The sequence below is a fragment of the Meles meles genome, chromosome 10, assembly GCF_922984935.1.
Source record: "Meles meles chromosome 10, mMelMel3.1 paternal haplotype, whole genome shotgun sequence".
In the NCBI taxonomy this organism is placed as follows: domain Eukaryota; kingdom Metazoa; phylum Chordata; class Mammalia; order Carnivora; family Mustelidae; genus Meles; species Meles meles.
Genome location: NC_060075.1, coordinates 50,085,598 through 50,107,000, shown reverse-complemented (window position 1 = coordinate 50,107,000; position 21,403 = coordinate 50,085,598). Strand labels below are relative to the sequence as shown.

Below are 21,403 nucleotides of genomic sequence, written 5' to 3'. Positions count from 1 at the left end.
GGGTCTGAAATTCTTGGCAGTGTAATATCAGTGGGGATAGAAATGCATAAGGAGTGGTTTATACCTGGAGATGTAAAATCAGCACTATACAAAGACTGAGTTTGGAAGAATTGCAGGGAGCAGGAAACTTTCTTGTGCTAGATTATCTAGAAATCAGACAACCAGGCTGCCAAATGAGGTGACCTCTCCTTAGGCTAGCAGATCCACTTTAGACAATACCCCAGAAATGTGCTGTAGGGCCATGTACCAGATGTTCTGTTAGACTCTAAGAGGAGAACATGAGCAGCCTCTAGTCAGATGAACCAGAGAGAGGCCACGAATCCAATCTAGAGGTAAGTGCCCCAGTTACAGAGACAAGGATATTAACATCCAAACATAAGTCAAAGAGGAAAAGCAAACAAAGGAACAGAGGTGCCATTAAAACAGTATGTGATACAAAAACATAGTATTCAAGATGTAAGAGCAAAGTAAGAGAAACAGATATAAACAATTGTTCTGCATCCTTTATAATGTAAAAAAAATCTAAAAGAGATGAAAGATAAAACGAAGTAATATAAAATAAAAGGGGAGATGGCTGAGACTGATATTGGAATGGAGTTGGAAAATAAGGGGAAAATGCTGTTTAAGGAAATGAAAATGCAGCAGCAAAACAAATGATTTATTCAAGTGATAAGAAGTTGAAAATATATTGAACATTGTTGAAAAATCAGATCAGATATACCTGAAACTTTCTACCCCAGTAGGTAGGGGGGAAAAAAAAGAATAAAGGGAAAGAGAAAAGAGGAATATGATGGATATGGAAGACTGACAAAAATAAAACATAAGAAAAAAATGGGTATTCCAGACGAGTAACAAATAACACAGAACCAATAATCAAAGATTTAAGAGAAGAAAACTTCATTCAGCCAAAGAGACAGACTTAGGTCTACAAAACAGAAAGTGGTATTTTCTAACCAAGTAAAACTAATAATAAAAAGAAACTAATACCTAGACCTATTCAACTGATAGTTGAATATTTGGGAATAAATAACCGTATATGCAAGTGAGGGCAGAAGTATGAGACCAGAAAGGTTGAAGAGAATGGACGGAAATTCATAACTCTTTCTCAATAGCGTTTGCAAATGCATGACCATTAAGTAGCCTTTTTTCTTATTAGCCAATGTGGGATAGAAAGTTCAAGACATGAAATGGACATAGAGACAGTTTTGATAAGACTCTTCTCTCTTCACATTAGCATCTCTTCCAGATAGATAAAAAGGAGAAAACCAAAGCATTGTATGACAATCCATAGTAATTTATATATAAGTTAATGCCATAGTGCCTTCTGGGATACTTGTTGTTGTTTCAAGGATACTTGTTGGCTTGAGACAGACTGTTTAAAAAAAAATAGTAACATGCTAATCAACTGGGAAATAAAGTCATATAAGTTGATTTATCCAAAACTGCAAAAGACTAATAAGTATTGCATTTAAGGGAACTTCCCAACTAGGAGAAGCTTATTCCTTTAAGTGCCAAACATCTGTAAAATGTTAGTCATTATAATAGAAATCTTTCTGAAAGATATACTTCCCTGAATTCTCAAACAATTCTCTTAAACATAACATTTTCTTGATGATTTAGTAGTATTAATTCAAGTATTTAGCTTTTATAACACATTGACAACTTCTGTATTTTTAAGGTGTTTGTCCCTCTATTAAATTTCCCTCAGCTTCTTTTTCACACTTTAGTCTTGCCTATATCATGCTGTTCGAATTTAATGTCTACAGAACTGAAGTCTGCCAGGAGAAACAAGATAATAAAATCTATTAAATAAGCAAATTAATTTTACACAATTCTAATTCAGTAGATTCAAGATAAAAAGGAGCTGGCTCTAATCTCTTACAAAATAAAATTCATGCAGTTAACGATAGCTATTTCCTTCTACTTTTTCACTGCCTTTTAGGTTTACAGCTGTGTTTTAGGTTTGTGGTTTTTTTTTTTTTTCATTTTATTTTATTTTATTTCTTTTCAGGGTTCCAAAATTCATTGTTATGCACCACACCCAGTGTTCCATGCAATACATGCCCTCCTTAATACCCACCACCAGGCTTACCCAACCTACCACCCTCCCCTCCAAAACACTCAGTTTGTTTCTTGGAGTCCACAGTCTCTCATGGTTCATCTCCCTGTCCAATTTACCCCAATGCACTTCTCCTTTCCATCTCCCAATGTCCTCCATGTTATTCCTTATGCTCCACAAGTAAGTGAAACCATATGATACTTGATTCTCTTTGCTTGACTTATTTCACTTAGCATAATCTCCTCCAATCCCATCCATATTGATACAAAAGTTGGGTATTCATCCTTTCTGATGGAAGCATAATACTCCATAGTGTATATGGACCATGCCTTCTTTATCCATTCATCTGTTGAAGGGCATCTTGGTTCTTTCCACAGTTTGGTGACTGTGGCCATTGCTTGTATGAACATTGGGGTACAGGTGGCCCTTCTTTTCACTACATCTGTATCTTTGGGGTAAATACCCAGCAGTGCAATTGCAGGGTCATAGGGTAGCTCTATTTTTAATTTCTTAAGGAATCTCCACACTGTTTTCCAAAATGGCTGCACCAACTTGCATCCACCAACAGTGTAAGAGGGTTCCCCTTTCTCCACATCCTCTCCAATACTTGTTGTTTACTGTCTTTTTTTTTAAGATTTTTATTTATTTATTTGACAGAGAGAGATCACAAGTAGGCAGAGAGGCAGGCAGAGAGAGAGGAAGGGAAGCAGGCTCCCTGCTGAGCAGAGAGCCCAATGTGGGGCTCGATCCCAGGACCCTGGGATCATGACTCAAGCCAAAGGCAGAGGCTTTAACCCACTGAGCCACCCAGGTGCCCCTGTTGTTTACTGTCTTGTTAATTTTGGCCATTCTAACTGGTGGTATCTCAATGTGGTTTTGATTTGAATCTCCCTGATGGCTAATGATGATGAACATTTTTTCATGTGTCTGTTAGCCATTTGTATGTCTTCTTTGGAGAAGTGTCTGTTCATGTCTTCTGCCCATTTTTTGACGTGATTATCTGCTTTTTGTGTGTTGAGTTTGAGGAGTTCTTTATGGATCTTGGATATCAGCCCTTTGTCTGTTGTGTCATTTGCAAATATCTTCTCCCATTCCGTGGTTTGCCTCTTTGTTTTGTTGACTGTTTCCTTTGCTGTGCGGAAGCTTTTGATCTTGATGAAGTCCCAAAAGTTCATTTTCACTTTTGTTTCCTTTGCCATTGGAGACATATCTTGAAAAAAGTTGCTGTGGCCGATGTCAAAGAGGTTACTGCCTATGTTCTCCTCTAGGATTTTGATAGATTCCTGCCTCATGTTGAGGTCTTTTATCCATTTTGAGTTTATCTTTGTGTATGGTGTAAGAGAATGGCCAAGTCTCATTCTTCTACACATAGTTGACCAATTCTCCCAGCACCATTATTTGAAAAGACTGTCTTTTTTCTAATGTATATTTTTTTCCTGCTTTGTCAAAGATTATTTGACCATAGAGTTGAGGGTCCATATCTGGGCTCTCTATTCTGTCCCACTGGTCTATGTGTCTGTTTTTGTGCCAATACCAAGCTGTCTTGGTGATCACAGCTTTATAGTAAAGCTTGAAATCAGGCAATGTGATGCCCCCAGTTTTGTTTTTCTTTCTCAACATTTCCTTAGCAATTCGGGGTCTCTTCTGGTTCCATACAAATTTTAGGATTGTTTGTCCCAGCTCTTTGAAAAATGCTGGTGTAATTTTGATTGGGATGGCACTGAAAGTATAGATTGCTCTAGGCAGTACAGACATCTTAACAATGTTTATTCTTCTGATCCATGAGTATGGAATGGTCTTTCATCTTTTTGCGTCTTCTTCAATTTCTTTCGTAAGTGTTCTGTAGTTCCTCAAGTACAGATCCTTTACCTCTTTGGTTAGTTTTATTCCCAGGTATCTTATGGTTCTTGGTGCTATAGTAAATGGTGTTTTAGGTTTCTTAAGTACCCAAAGACAACTCACATTTCCTGAGCTCCTTCTGTAGGCCCAGAAATTTAATAACTTATCTCATACATACCATGAAATGATTCTAAGAAAAAGAAGGTATTTATTACAACCCTAGCACTGATGGAAAAACTAACCTTAAAACAACCAGTTTGCTCATAGTCATATAACCAGTAGACTGTAAAATCCAGGACCCTCACATAAGTGATTACAAAGCCTTTGTTTTTTTGCAACCATTTCACACTGCCTCCTAGAAAGATGTTTCTCTAAGTGTATTTCAAGAATCACCAACTTCATTTGATCTTACATGACAATTAAAAATACCAGAAATGGCTACTACTTTGTACTTGCTTATGGAAATCTCTCAGGGTAGGTCCAGGAAACCAAAGTTTGGGCAAGCATCCCAGGTGATTCTGATACACACTAATGTTTGAAAAACCACTGTTTTAGAACATGCAATTTATGAAATCTTGGTAGAGATGAACATTATCTTGCTTTCCTCCTGCAACTTGGGTTCAACTTTCTCAGCTTGCTTTATGGGCTTCTCTACCTTTGCCTATCTCTTAAACAGTCATGATGCATCATATTCTAAATCTTTCTCTCTTCCTGCTTCGCAATTTTCTCTGGGTAACCTTGCCCAATCTAAGAATTAAATTTCTACCAGCATCTTATGATTCATAATTCCTTATTTTTAGTTCAGCTTCAGGATTTTATATCCAAATCTTCATTTGGTCACTACACACGTTTCACTTCTTTAACATCTTACGGGCACAATAAATATAACATTCCCACAATGGAGATCATCTTATCCCCTCTCCCACAACACTTGTGATCTTTCTCATTATCAATCTCCTTATCAATCAATGGCACCTCCATTAACTGAAGGCTCCAAACCAGAAAACTGAGCATCATTCTTGATTTCTTCCTTTCTCTTCATCAACCGCCCCTATGTTCTCTCCCTGTACCCCATTGCCACTTATTTTTCCAGTAAGTCCTATTTTTCTTGCAAACATGCTTGCTTTTCCTCTTTTTCACTGGCTCTCAGAAAATATGCTTGAGGGGCACCTAGGTGGCTCAGTCAGTTAAGTGTCTGCCTTGAGTTCAGGTCATGATCCCAGAGTCTTAGGATTCAGCCCCACATAGGGCTCCCTGCTCAGTGGGGGTCTGCTTCCCTCTGCCGCTTATGCTTTCTTTCTTGTTCACTTGGCTTACTCTTCCTCTCAAATGAATAAATAAAATCTTAAAAAAAAAAAAAGAAAGAAAGAAACTTTTGGTAACATCTGCTTCTTATATTTAAGATGGTCTTTCTCCTTAGCGAATAACTCTTGTTATTTCCATAAGTATTAATGCTTATTAGTAGGAAAAAGGAAAATATGCCTCTTAATACTAAACCTTTCCATTAAACTTCATCAAACTGATTAACAACTTGCTTTAGGCCCTCAGGTAAAGATACATGAATGTTTTTCCTTGTTTGTACAGCTCCCAGAAATACAGATGCCAATGCTAATTCAGTCACTTGAAATATACTTCTGGTGTTTTGAGTTATACCGTGAGGAAATATCAAATTATTACTATTTTAAGTGAAAAATACTATATGTTCTCTCTCTATATATATATTTGTTACTTGAGGGCCCCAAGTGGCTCTGAGTAATAAACACAGGCAATATTTATGAGTCCAAAGGGAAACACTTTAGTTAGAATTAACAGTGTGGCTTATATCGTCTGGTAGCAGGAAATTTCAGGTATTTCCAAAACCTTTTTTTCCCTCTTAAAAATAAAAGCACACTGCAAGCATAAAAATCAAGTGGTGTTTGTCCATATTTTCAACCACAGGTATAAACTTGGTTAAAAAAACAAGGTAGTATGAGGTAGTGGTGAATGGAGAATAAATTACAGGCATGTTGTAGAATGGGAATTTAAAGTCCTGTTTTTTTGTTTGTTTGGTTTTGGGTTTTTTTTTTTGTTTTGTTTGGGGTTTTTTTGGTTTTGGTTTGTTTTTTGTTGTTGTTGTTTTTTTGGTTTTTTTTTTTTTTTTTTTGGCTACACCTACTGTTTTCTTCTACAACTGAAAATCGGATCATTATGATATGGCCTATGAGACTAACATAGCATATGGCTATTGTTAAGATAAACGTTACACAGAGGGTCTTACTATCCTATACATATGATCCTCTTGGAGCCTCCCATGATGATTAGAGAATAAATGGCAGTCCTGCTAGTCACGCAAATGACAGGGGCTAAAAGTGTGTGCGAGAACCTGTAGCTCCGTCACGCGCGAACCATGCTGAGCAATCTCCCTGGGCTCTCAGCTTCAGCACACATCTTGCTTCCCATCTCACCTCCTCCTCACAACTGTCAACATGATTTTTTTTTAAAGATTTATTTGACAGAAAGAGAGAAGGCGCACAGCAGGGGGAGCGGCCGAGGGAGAGGAGGAAGCAGGTTCCCCACTGAGCAGGGATCCTCATGCCCCGGGGCTTGCCGGGACCATGACCTGAGCCAAAGGCAGATGCCCAAATGACTGAGCCACCCAGGCGCCCCTCCACACGATCTTTCCAACATGCAGTCGGAGTCGGTCATGCCACCTCCTCATCTTCCATGATTGCAAACATTCACTGTGCCTCACAGGAAAGGCCAAACTTCTGTCTGGGACATGGAACAACCTGACGCCTCCCTTCCCGGCTCCCAAGCCTTCATGCACCTACTGCCCCAGCCAGCTGGCTCCTGCCTATCATGCCATTTATGAGTCCCCTGTGTCCATTCCTCCAAGCCGATGTAATACACCACTCTGCGTTAAGGATACCCGACACATAGGTGTTCAAAGAAAATCTACCATCTATAGATTTATGTAGATACACAGCAGTACACAGTTTGACTGAAATATGTCTACTTTCAATCTATACATATCTCCGATCTATAGATATATTTTTAAATCAAATAGTGTGCTGTTTTATTGCAAGCCAACCTGACTTGTCATATATATGTCACAGTTTTGGGTTTTTTTGTTTGTTTGTTTGTTTGTTTTGGACAGACATCCATGCTAGCTTGTTTTTTCTTAATTTAAATTTAACTAGCCAACATATATAACATCAGTTTCACATGTAGAGTTCAGTAATCCATCAGCTGCGTATAACACCCCGTGCTCATCACATCTCCCTAATGCCTATCACCCAGTCACCCCACCCCTCACCTGCTCCCCTCCCCTCCAGCAACCATCAGTTTCTTTCCCATAGTTAAGAGTCTCTCATTGGGGGCGCCTGGGTGGCTCAGTGGGTTAAAGCCTCTGCCTTTGGCTCAGGTCATGATCCCAGGGTCCTAGGATGAAGCCCCGCATCCGCTCGGCGGAGCGGAGAGCCTGCTTCCTCCTCTCTCTCTGCCTGCCTCTCTGCCTACTTGTGATCCCTCTCTGTGTGTCAAATAAATAAATAAAAATCTTAAAAAAAAAAAAATCTGTTTAAAAAAAAAAAAGAGTCTCTCATTGTTTGTCTCCCTGATTTCTTCCATTCTGTTTCCATTTTCCCCTCCTTTCTCCTACAATCCTCTGTGCTGTTCTTACATTCCTCATGAGTGAAACCATATATATATAACAGCTTCTTTATCCATTTATCTATCAGTGGACACAGGTTGTTTTCATGTCTTGGCTATCGTAAATAATGCTGCAGTGAACACGAGGTGTGTATCTCTTTAAATGTATATCTCTTCGAGTTAGTGTTTTTGTTTTGGTTTTTCTTTTTCAGATAAACACCCAAAAGTGGGATTGTTGGATCATAGGGTAATTCTATTTTTAGTTTTTTGAGGAACTTCCATACTGTTTTCCATAGTGGCTTCCTAATTTGCATTCCCACTAACAGTGCACAAGGGTTTCCTTTCCTCCACGTCCTCACCAACACTTATTACTTCTTGCTTTCTGACAGCCCTTCTAACAGCTGTGAGGTGATACTCATTGTGGTTTTGATTTGCATTTCCCTGATGATGAGTGATGCTGCACATCTTTTCGGATACCTGTTGGCCATCTGTATGTCTTCTTTGGAAAATTTCTATTCAGATCCTCTGCCCATTTTCTAACTGGATTTTTTTTTTTTTTTTTTTTTTTTGCTATTTATACATTGCTTTATACATTTTATCACATAGATTATTTGCAAATAGTTTTCCCATTCAGTAGGTTGGCTTTCCTTTTGCTGATCGTTTCTTTTGCTGTGCAGAAGCTTTTTAATGACATGTTTCACTTATTTACTTTTGTTTTTGATGTCAGATTCAAAAAATCATCACCAGGACCAAAGTCAAGGGGCTTACAGCCTATGTTTTCTTCAAGGAGATTTATGGTTTCAGGTCTTACTTTCAAGTCTTTAATTCATTTTGAGTTACTTTTTGTGTATATGTAAGATAGTGGTCAAGTTTCATTCTTTGCATGTGGCTGTCCAATGTTCCTAGCACCGTGTTTTGAAGAGATTGTCTTTTCCTCATTGTATATTCTTGGTTTCTCTGCCATAAATTAATTGACCATATATATGTGGTTTATTTTGGGGTTCTTTACTCTGTTCCATTGATCTATTTATCTGCTTTTATGCCAATACCATACTATTTTAATTACTATAGCTTTGTAATATAGTTTGAAATCAGGGAGCATGATACTTCCAGGTTTATTCTTCTTTCTCAAGATTGCTTTGGCTATTTGGGTCTTTGTTTTTTTTGTAGATTCATACACCTTTTAGGATTGTTTGTTCTATTTCTTAAAAAATGCCATGGGAATTTTGATAGGGATTACACTGAATCTGTAGATTTCTTTGTGTAGTATGGACATCTTCTTCAATTTCTTTCATTAATGTCTTATAGTTTTCGATATACAGGTCTTTTACTTCCTTGGTTAAATTTATTCCTAGATATTTCATTCTTTTCGATACACTTATAAATAAGATTTTTTTTTCTCTTTCTGTTAGTGTACAGAAATGCAACAAATTAGGTCTAATTCTCTAGTGAGATTTATTATATATTGAAAAGATACTAAAATGAAAAAAATTGTAAACACATGGTATAATAAATAACTTTTGATGTACATTTTAAGAGACTAGATAAGACCAAAGCTACTTGAAGCTGCCACATACTGTATGGCAACTAGAATTTTCTTTAATTGGGGAGTGGAGGTAGGGGCAACAAAACCTATTGAGTGGGAATAAAAGAGATACTACAAACTAACCACTTCTCTCTTAAAAGTGGGAAGAGATAAGGTTCAGAATCCTGATTCAAGATCATACAGAGGTTTAACAAAAAATACAAGACAAAAACCATGAGTTTGGAACAAGTTCCTAAATGGGCTACCATTTACAGGTACTTTGGAGGGGTGGATAACAACCAAGTTGTAGAAAGAGCATGGCTTTGGAGCTAGAAAGTTCTGCACTAAATCCTTAATAGACTCTTAGTAGTAGTCCTGTGAGGGCCTTTCCTGCCTAGCCTAGTTCAGACCTTCTAAATGCTCCTTCTGACCCAGCCTCTATTCATTCCAACTCATCCTCCACGATCCTTTCACTATTACTTCCTAAAAACCAAACGTGGTCATAGAGCCCTATGCTTAAAGGTCATGCAAAAGATAAAATACTTAGCAAGGCCCCTATTCTCATAAGGCTCTTGAATCTGATTCAAACCCATTTCTTTAGCCATGTGGGCCCCCTTCCCTCACTCACTCTGTGCTCTAACTTGATTCCAAATCTGGCATCATCTGAGGCCTTTTAGAGCTCAGAATCTCTTGTGTTCCCCTGCCTGGAAGGCCCATTTTACCCTTCTTTATCTGACAAACTCCTACTCCTCCTCTAAGGCCCAATGAAGAGTCCTCTCCATGAGGAAGTATTCCCTAACTCATGTAGGCAGTTACCTACCATCCCTTGTTATCCAAAGATCTCATATTTAAATCACTTACTGTACTGCATTGAGATGATCAGTTTACCTACTCTGCCCCTCCTCTATTCCCATGACTTCCCCTTCCTCTCATGGACACCCACAAAACTCTGTGACTGTGAGTATCTCTACGGCAGGATTATCTCCAGATCCCCAGTGCCTAGTATCTACCAAGTATCCAATGAATATTTATTCAATAAAAAAAGTGAATAAATGAGTGAATGAATGAATGGCTATCTTGATGGCACCCAGACTAGCTAAAAATCTAAGAAGTTTGATGAATAGGATTTGTGACAATCAAAGGAAGAAGAAAGAGATAAAAGGATGGATGTGATTTCATAAAGTGATAAAATATATACGTATATATTACTTAAGGGCTACAAATGCCCATGAATAATAAATACAAATATTATTTATGGGTACAAAGGTAAGTGCATTATTTACCCTAGAGGCTGGAACTACTCTTTCTAAGCCATTACTATCCTGATGGGTCAAAATGTTTTTTTGGCACACACAGTAAGTTATAAAATGTGATCTGTCAAACAGTAACAAAGAACAGTTTAACCCAGTAAGTGGTATCAACTCCTTCTTTGCCTCTATAATCCATTTATCTAAATTCTACTTAGTTGGAGGACTACAGTTCTCATATATCTAAATAGCTCTAAAGTTTAGCCAAATGGTTCATATGTATAGTAAACCACGGTGTACAAATCAGCTATCTGGTTTCACAAAAGAAAGTAAAAGTTTCACATGATACGTACATTTTCCTAGAAAGAAAAGGATACAAATGAAGGAAATTAGAATCATGCCAAACAAGCAATTAAAAAGTGTCCAAAGATAGGGGTTTTTTTCCCCCCAAGTCCCCAAAAGAAGAACTGGCCAAAAATTCTAAAGGAAGCAGCCAAAAGAACCACTAAAAACAGACGTGAACTCTCAGTGGAGACTTCAGAGTAACAGGGGAAAGTTTTATGGAAATATACACCAGATCCTCAAATATCTACATTAAAAAAGAACACTAGAATAGTAATTTTTTAAAAAGTGGTGGTGGTACAGGTGCCTGAATGTTCCACAAAATAATTCAAATATAAATGACAAAGAATATTCTTACCATAAGTTCTCATCAAATAAGAACAGAAATAGGAATTTAACTAATACCCCCCTGTAAAATAACTAGAATTTATTTACTGAAATAAACATATTTATTTGAAATAAATACAAATATCCCTTAGATTTGGGGAAAACTCTTGCTATTCTTTGACCTAACAGTTGTTATATACCAGTGAGGACGAGGAGTGGACGAAATAAACATTAGTATTCACTGAGGCTTAAAGAAATTAGAAATGAGAAACCTAACTGAACCAGAGTCACAAGGATATGAAACCTGCTTCCCCTGGTCTTATGAAATAGAGGATATTTCCTTGTGGAAAAGTAAGATCCTGATCTCAATTCACAATGGTGTACCAAATTACATTTGTCATAATAACTCATGTTTATGACCTATGGTAGTCATAACTGAATTTTGGCTTAAATTTTCTGACAAAATCACCTACTTACCCTGGGCAGAAGAAAGAAGGCTGCCTGTTGAGAGTTATTTCTAGTTTACACTACACTGTTGCCATTATTACATTTGAACATATTGTAAATGAGTGACAGACTGCAAACTAGCCACTAAATTAATTCTTAATTTGTTAACTCCACTAGTCAAAAGGTAAGACCAACTTCTAGCATCATCTACATAATTCAAATTTATCTGAAATGTGTAAAATAATCATATCATACAGATTTATCTGAAATATGTAAAATAATCATATCTACATATCTAAGGGAAAAGCCCCAAAACTGCAAGTGATATCAAATGAAACATAAATTTCCAAACAACACCAATAAGTAAATAATTCCACGGGAAAGCTTATATTCAGTGATATTGGACTTCTATGTCCTTTCTGGAAATGAATGCTAGCGATTTCTATATTACCTTTACTTTACAATATTCAGGTTCTGACCTGCTGTTCCTAGAAAAAAGCAAAACTAAGAAAGCTCACATTCTTTAAATTTTTCAATATTTTATGGCTTTATCTGTTCAAATACTGAGCTTGAAATTATGGGGGCTCTGAGTAAGAGATGTATGAATCAGCAAGTAAAGTTACAAAATGTTTCTTACTGTTTCTACGTTAATGGTTAGAGCATGGACTCCACCATTATGCCTAAACTCAAATCCCACATCTGCCCCTTACCAGCTCTGTGACCTTGACCAAGTTACTTAATCTCTCTGTCCTCAGTTTTCCAAACAGTAAGACAAATAGAACTAATAATAGTACCTCCCTCACAGAGTTGGAGTTAGACCAGTTAATACAGCTGCAGGGGTCAGAACAGGAATCTCTAGGGAGGTGTCTGCTGCTGTTATTGAAATCCGTGAAAGAAGCTGCGAAAGGTGTGGCACGGATTTCATTTTATCTAAAGTTTTCTTTTAAAAATATCTGAAATAAGGGGCGCCTGGGTGGCTCAGGTCATGTTCCCAGAGTCCTGGGATGGAGCCCTACATTGGACTCTCTGCTCAGTGGGGAGTCTGCTTCCCCTCCTCTCTCTCTGCCTGCCTCTCTGCTTACTTGTGATCTCTGTCTGTCAAATAAATAAATAAAATCTTTAAAAAAAAATCTGAAAGAATAAAATAGCTTTTTCTCCCTTCAAAACTCTCACAGCCCTAATGGTCTTAACTTTTCTCAAAATTCTATGATAACTTGGATGATAAATATTTCCTAAAATGAAAAGCCACATAGATTTTCATCTCTTTCCTAATTGTGCTAACTTTAAGGGCATTCTGGAATTTGGAGCACTTGGCAAATAAATAAAATTGTAAGTTAGTCTCAGACTATCATTATTAAAATTCTCGGTTATTCTTTCTCCCATTGTCTTCAGTTTACTCTGTTGCTAAAATGGGGGTATAAAATGGTCCCTAAAGCCCTCCGACAGCAGAAGTTGATGACTGAACAATACTACCTTTATCACTTCCATAATAGTAGAACACTGTTTTACTGAGAGCACACCAGCGTTTCTGCCATTCAAATCCCAGGAAGCTGTGATCTACAATAAAGGAGGAAAAGGAACAGATAACACACATTATACATACAGCATAAATGTAACGTCATTTCCTTATTACAAAAGGAAAAGTTTGTTGACCTGATTTCTAAGATTTCTGCTAGCTCTAAAATTCTGTGACTAACTCACTTGTATCTTCTTCTCCAAGAGACAAACAAAAACAAAGTTAAAAGGAATAAAGTGGCGCAGAGATAGGACTGCTACACTTGGGGCGAACACACTTTCCTGACAGGGACTGTCCAAAGGACATGGGATGACACAGCTTTGAGACAACGGATTCATCATTTTTTCATCTGTTATAAAAGGGCCGGGGTGGGAGGGGGGTGATTACTTCTATTATCTAGATTACTTAGTTTACTTCTATTATCTAGATTACCTAGATTACTTCTATTATCTCTTTCAGCTTTAAAATTCATCTAAGAAAACCAAGCAACTAAGAAATGGAATATAAACAGAAAGGCCCAAAGGGACTACTGGTGAGAAAAGCAAAATGATAATGAAGAGGCTTCCTGCTTTCTGTTTCCCATACAGTAACGCCACCTCTATATTTCATTTCCATTATATATCGGTGCTGAGTGAGACCATATGGTCAATTCCCGATGATCGCAGCCAATGGAGAGGAACCCTGGGTGGGTAACAGAAAATGGCAGACAATATGCCAGGCTTGATCAGAAGCACAGCAGACACGGTGTACACCAGGTCAGGCGCAGGGTAACCTGCTGCTCAGCCGGGAGGGAGAACAGTGAGAAATGCCATCCTTGAGAAGACTGTCATGGCCCACAGCCTTCCTTTAAGGGGCAGGAAGCAGCGCCTGAGTCATTTACAAATAACCAAGATTGGCAACTAAACAAACACCTGACCGAGTGTTTTGTTAATCAAAAATTATTTAGAGCTAAAAACTATATTTTGTGGCTGGGATAATGTTATTCAGATTTTCCGACAGTTTTAAAACTCTTCAATCCCCTAAAGAAGATATTGGCTCCATATGTATACTGCATACATGTTTTCTATGAGTATAAGTCATTTTTAGATTTTTCATTAGAAGCTTATTTACCTTTTCTGCGTTTTTCAAGGTAGCCAGCCTTTAAAACAAAAGGAAGGTCTTGCGCTGCAATTGGAGGAAACTGGTTTCCTGTGGGAAGCAGAGGAGGAAAAGAACTAGTGAGTAATCCGTCTTTGAAAAACCGAGTACCAGATCTCATTAGGTTCAGTGTACTCACAGTCACCTCAATTAATTAAATTCAAGTCTATTAGCTTTGTTTCAGATCCATTCCATAAACTTGTCTCTCTGCTGTAAATCTCAAGAGGAAAAAAGTGTTCTGAATTCCTATATCTTAATATATTATAATCCCCCCAAAACAGTCATATTATGTAACTGGATGGTCTCTGCAGGGCAATACTTTATGATCTACATTCTCCAGGGGAAAGATCAGGGAACTATTATCAATAAATGCCATAAATCCCTGAGAGAGCAGTTAGGAATTTCAAATAAATCCACATAAAGTTTCTTTGCATTTATATTAACTCTTCAAGAATTTTAATGCTTATTGACTCTTAACCTGCATATCTCTATTCCTACCAAGTAAAACATAAAATAATTTTTTTCCCAAGAAAATCAAATGCTAAAATTTGTTTCTCTGGGAACACAGAAAATACAGAGAAATCTTGTAGACATTCAACTGAATGCTTTAGGTTTTTCTAGGACATTTGAGAGCCCAAAATTAGGTAAAACGATCTAATAGAGGGATGCCTGGGTGGCTCCGTCAGTTAAGCACCCAACTCTTGATTTCGGCTCAGGTCATGATCTTGAAGTCTTGAGACTGAGACCTGTGTTGGGTTCTATGCTCTGTGCAGAGTCTGCTAGTCTCTCTCCTCCTACCCTTCTCCCAGCTTGTGCGTACGCTCTCTCTCTCTCTCAAGTAAATAAATAAAATCCTTAAAAAAAAAAAGCCAGTAGAATGATCATAAACAAATACTAGATACCTACAAAAAATTGAAAGGTTAAGGCACAAGTTAAGTGAATTGGAAATCATATATTCACAGTCATGAATAATAGATTATTCAGTAATTTCCCAAGTGTTCAATATTTTTAGAAATGTCATTAGAACTATAATACAGTTATCTCAGCATTTTACTGGAATTCTAACAAGTGAAAACAGCCAATCTAATGAAAATTTTTGTGGAATATACCCAATGGAAATAGCATCAATATAGTTTATCATTTTTTAAAAAAGTATTTTGATAAAATTTTTATGATACACAAATTCATCATAGAATTACCAGATAAGTTTTTTAATAATATTATAGGAATCACAGTAATTACAAAATCACAGATATTTTTCCTTAATAAAGTTTAAAAGTAAAGCACCAATTTCAGTTCCATGGTGGATCAATTTTACTCAATAAACAAAACAATATTATTAAAGTATATATTTTTTAAATTTTTTTTAAAGACTTTATTTATTTATTTGACAGAGGGAGGTCACAAGTAGGCAGAAAAGCAGGCAGAGAGAGAGAGAGGAGGAAGCAGGCTCCCCGCTGAGCAGAGAGCCGGATGTGGGGCTCAATCCCAGGACCCTGGGATCATGACCTGAGCCGAAAGCAGAGGCTTTAACCCACTGAGCCACCCGGGCGCCCCTATTAAAGTATATTTTAAATAGCACACTGATATTGAAATGTATATAAAATTTTAGAGAGAGCCAATATAAACATTTGACTAGTTGTTGAGTAAATGTATCCATGTTTCTTTTTTCAGAATAAATTTGATCCTACAAAGGCAAAAATTTTGTACATAAAATGTTCTATTATAATATTTTATGTTTAATATTTTGTACACTTGTTGGTATTTCATACATTTTAATTTTGTATAACAATAGAGAATGCTTTCTGTTTTGTTTCCTGTATCTTGCTAGATGATGTCCAGTATCCTGCAGACATTTCTGGCTGCCTGAAGGGTACGCTGAGTACTTAGTTTTAGGAAACAGTCTATAAATGAGCTTCAGTTCCCAGAGCTATTACTGGCTCAGAACTCATTATTCCACAAGTACAATTTCATTATATTTTACTTAACATTTGTACAAAGTTAGATGCCATTTTCTCTGTTTCTAGAGAATGTATAATAGATACAAAGACACAGAGTTGCCAACACATTTTTTTTCTTATTCTAAAAAATTTTAAGTACAAAAATTCACTAGTATACCTGGAAACTGAAACCAAACAAAAAGACTATGTCCTAGCAAGGCAGAGAAACCTAAACTTAACTGGGGTATAAATATAAAATACAATGGTTTTGTGCTACAGCAGGTACCTAGACGCTGAGTCTGACATTGATACCGACTTTAAGATGCACGGTATAGGTTACAGAAGTCTGTGATGACATCTCAGCACCGCAAATCTGTGACTTTCCTTAGGTCATTAAGCCTCGTCGGGTATCAATTTCCTCTTCTAAAACATGAAAAACTTAGATCATCTCTAAGGCCCTCCCAATCCTAGCATTCCACGAAACATAGCCACAGTCCCGTTTTTCTTGTACTTTCAGTAACAAATGGCCACGGTCCAAGATGGATTCAATTTTCAAAGATATCAAAATGGGGAATCTGTGCACAACGTATTTTTGGTAGAGCAACTGGTAACTTCCTTCAAATCTAGCAAAGAACTGTCTTCTGTCCTTTCAAAGATTGATTCCTAGCTAGAATCTTGGCCTGAAAGACCTGTGAAAGAAATATACAAATGAATATTTCTCATATCCTAATAATTCTCCCCTCCACATGGAAAATTTAGAGTTTCAAATCTTTTATTGTTTTTTTACTGGCAAAAATTATTATGTATTCCATGGGTATATCAAACAACAATAACCTTTTGAGAAAATAATCACTGCAGTAACTAAAAGATTACTAGTGATGTTAGCTTAGAATACTCCTTTCACAGAGCTTATCTTCTCACTTCCCATTATTACTCTTTTCAGAAAGGACTGATCAATGACATGCTACTACTGGTGATCTCTAAGGCTAATATAACATCTCCTTTAAAAAAAAAAATTGTTCATATCACGCTTAGAGACAAAAATGGTCAGTTGCCTATTAGTGGGACCACAGAATTCCCAGGGGAATGAAGCCTTGCAGACAAGGCTGTAAAGACTGATACAGTGACTCATGTGATGAAACTGGGGGCAGAAGCAGAGGCTGCAACTCACAGGTTTACCATCTGTTGGTCTCTCCGCCCCTTTGTAAAGTGGCAAGTCACTCTGAAAGCCACCAAGCAAAAACTGAATAACCATTAGGGTAATTTGAATTTGCCTTTATTAACTCTACTTCTTGAAATGGAAATTCCAACAGCCTCATGAGAGTTCTACCATGTCTTTAATAGGTCTATCTGAAACCAAAGAAGAGAACAGTGATACGCATGCAGGAAATGCTTCACAATATGACCCAAAAGATACCTAAGGCTCTGTTGAGTCCAATCAAAAGCTTCTATGTTATATCAAAAAACATATACATATACAATTGTGGCTGCTAAGAAATTAATTTTCTTGGTAATCTACTGAAATATACAAAATTTAAATGGGATTCATAGAATAATTAAGGAAATAATTAAGAATCAGAATTAAGAAAAATGTGAAATCAAGTGTGTGTTCATCAATATCCACTAAAATAATAGTCAAAAAGTCATAGATCAAAAGTATGTGGATTATATTATCCATAGAGTTATTATCTTTCCCATTCACTTACAACTGCTTCTTTTACTTTGAAGTACAAATCAGAATTTGAACTACCTAAGTACATGTCTGAAGACTGCTTTTTTAGATAAATTTTTATTATAGGAGCGCTGTCCCTAGCTCATAAAATTAGGTGTAAAGAAAATCTCTTTAAGATTTCAGATTCTTTGGAGTAATTTTTTTAGACCACGAGATATGACATTTTTATAACATATTAAAATTCTTTCTAATGGAATTAAAAAATGTTTTATCTAAAAATTCCAGAGTTACTGATTTGTGGAAACCCTTGTAAGACTCCTTCCTATTTATAAGGATGAAAGCATATCAATATATTGACTAAGACTGATGATTCACAGACCTGTACCCCTGAAACAAATAATACATTACATGTTAATAAGAAAAAAAAAAAAGAGTCAGACATTTAAAAATAGGGCTCAATATGAGAAATTTCATGCTACAAAAAGACTACTATTTCATATAGTATTTATATGGGCACACTTTATGCTTTTATATTTTGGTAAACGCTATTTTTTAATAATATGTAATTAGATTTCACAGAAAGATTTTATTTCTTACTTTTAAATAGAGATGGTATTTCTTAGGATTTTTATTTTTTTTATTTTTTAAGTAATCTCTATACCCAGCGTGGGGCTCAAATAAGATCAAGCATCTCATGCTCTAGGCACTGAGCCAGCCAGGCATTCCAAATGTTACAGAAGGATTTTAAATCAAATTTGATCTCCTATTTAGAGTAACTTCTCAGCTACTCTGTGTCTGCCTATATTGTTTTTGTTTGTTGGCTTGGTTTGGTTTGTTTTAGTGGCTTAAAACAAAGCAAATTTATTGTCTCATAGCTCTAGAAGTCATAAGTCCAAAAAGCATCTCCCTGGGCTAAAATCAAGATGTCAGCAGGGCTGTGTTCCTTCTAGAGGCTCTAAGAAACAATATTTCCTTGTCTTTCCAGCACCCAAAGTCTGAGCTGTTTCACTGGCTATTGTCCCGGCTTCTACCTTCAAAGCCAGCAATGGCTAGTTGAGTCTTTCTCACAATGCCCTGTGTGGTTCTTTTGTCTCTTTCTTAAGGGTTCTTGTGTTTACTTTGGGCCCACCTGAATAATCTCCTTATTTTAAGGTCAGCTGCCTGGCACCTTTATTCCACCTGCAAACGTAATTCCCGCTTGCCACGTAACAACATATTTGCAGGCTCCACAACAGGAATGTGGACTTCTTTGGGGACTGTTACTGTGCCCACTGCATCCTTCATTATACATACAAATCAGCTACCAGTTGTGTGTGTGTGTTTGTGTTTGTGTGTGTGTGCGTGTGCGTGTGTGTGTGTGTGTCTGCCTCTATCTTAATCATCATCTCTGTTGCAAGAAAAAAATTAAATTCGGGGGTGGGGGGGAACACCTTTTTATAAAGTCCATGATATACAAATCCTTTGAGAAAAGTATTCAGCCTATTACCAAAGGCAAATGAGATACAAGCTTAAAATGGAAATACTTTTTACTTCAGCTAAAAATAAAATTGTAGGGCGCCTGGGTGGCTCAGTGGGTTAAAGCCTCTGCCTTCGACCCTGGGTCATGATCCCAGGGTCATGGGATCGAGCCCGTATTGGTTTCTCTGCTCAGCAGGGAGCCTGCTTCCTCCTCTCTCTCTCTCTCTCTCTGCCTGCCTCTCTGCCTACTTGTGATCTCTGTCAAATAAATAAATAAAATCTTTAAAAAAAAAAAATGGGGTTGTCTTTAAAAAAATAAAATAAAATTGTAAATATATCACAATTTTCACAGATACTCTAAATAATATAAAACATATACAATTGTGAACTGAATTTTAATTTAATGTTCATCTTTAACACAAAAAGGTGCCCCGACCCGATTTTGCATCTTAGAATTGTGGGTAAAACTCTGGGTCTTGGATTCAAATTGCAGCTTGTCCACTAGGTCTGTGATGGAAACAACTTACTTAATTTCATTAACTTTACTTTTCAAATCCTTGAATATAACTAATAATGAATAATTATAATGCAGATTTAGTAGGGTAGTAATCTTAATTAAGATTAAGAAATATTAGTTCTTATTATTACTACGACAATTCAAATTTGCCAAGTCCAGCGTTCCATACACAAGAGAATAAAATTGCTGAAAAAATAAAGACTACAATAAAACTTGGAAGCCAAATATCTTTTAATAATGCAAATTCCTTTCCAGCTATAGATATTTGGCAAAAAAAAAAAAATCTGATGCATGAAAAAAATACTTGATGGTACTGTACAGAGTAAAGATTAGTAAAATGAAAAGGAACACTGTTAATTCATTTATTAAATAAATATTTACTAGTTTATATTACGTGCCAGGCCCTTTTCTAAATATTACCTAAAATAGAGAGCCACGAAAAATAAACTCAACCTATTGAAAATTTGTTGAAAGCATTTAAAAAAAAAAGTCAAATAACTTATGTATAAAATTTAATGAATAATAATAATTGATCTTCCTCCTTCCATACCTATAGTACCTCTGTATGAAACACAACCTTTTCATATCCTTAGACTATGACATCTAAGCATTCTTTTTTAAAAGCATCATCGTTTAAATAACAAATATATATATAAATAAAAATTAGTATGCTTCAATAAGGTAATAAAAACTGTAACAGCTAACATTTATTAAACCTTTACCACTAGTTAAACATGATACAAGTCATTATCTCATTTCCCTCTCTCACAGCCCTAAGAGGTAAGCATTATTAGTAGCATATTACCAAAGGCAAATCAAGGTCACAGAGAGTAAGTGGTGGAACCAGGACCCCCATATCTGTCCAACAAAGCCCATTCTTGAAATGCTATGTACCATCATTGAAGAAATAAATGAACGCCATCTACAGAAACTAAAGGACAACAATATTGAATTACTACTCTATGGCATTAATCATAATTATTTAAAATTAATTCCTTAACAGCAGAATTATATATTTAAAATATTTAATTTAAAATTTAAAATTCTAGGATGTTTCACTTTCTACAAGACTTTAGAGAAGTCAATTTTGCTTCCTAAACATGTCTTTTAAAAGACTTCCATTTTGGTTTAACACACACACACAAACAAGCAACAAATTAATAAAGGGAAAACAGATATTTATGGAAGGAAAAGGAGGCTCTTTTTGCATGAAGCTTCCTTTAGCAAATTACATAAAAATAAGAAATGAATATAATTTATACTGAAATATTTAGCTCCTTTCCATTCAGCTACATTTTATTTTCCCATAAGTTGTAGGGTAAATTTTTTTTTTTTTTTTTATTTGACAGGAATCACAACTAGGCAGAGAGGCAGGCAGAGAGAGAGGAAAGGAAGCAGGCTCCCTGCGGAGCAGAGAACCCGATGTGGGGCTCGATCCCAGGACCCTGAGATCATGACCTGAGCCGAAGGCAGAGGCTTTAACCCACTGAGCCACCCAGGCGCCCCTGTAGGGTAAATTTTTTTGCAACCTGTTTTATGTTGTGAGCTTTAAACTATAAATTTTTATGATTATTTTCAGAATATGAGCATTTTTCTAATTTGAAATACTCTAAGTCCATTTTTATTCATTTATTTTTCCTATTTTGTGTACAGAAAAGTAGAACCATTAATAATATAAGATCATATCTTAAGTGTGTGAAATAGGAGTATGCAGAGTTAGAATGTCTTCCAAATCACACAATATAAT

The 21,403-nt window shown here is 36.4% G+C and overlaps 1 protein-coding gene across 2 annotated transcripts in view; it reads right to left on the bottom strand.

Annotated features, from left to right (window-relative positions):
* SKAP2 (src kinase associated phosphoprotein 2) overlaps nucleotides 1-21,403 on the bottom strand; it is a 167,027-nt gene that overhangs the window by 58,644 nt on the left and 86,980 nt on the right. For both annotated transcript variants that reach the window (XM_046020903.1, XM_046020904.1), the window contains exons 5-6: nucleotides 14,043-14,120; nucleotides 12,890-12,973 (exon numbers count right to left, since the gene is read on the bottom strand). In XM_046020903.1, the coding sequence (XP_045876859.1) occupies nucleotides 12,890-12,973; nucleotides 14,043-14,120 (162 nt within the window). The remainder of the gene's footprint in view (nucleotides 1-12,889; nucleotides 12,974-14,042; nucleotides 14,121-21,403) is intronic.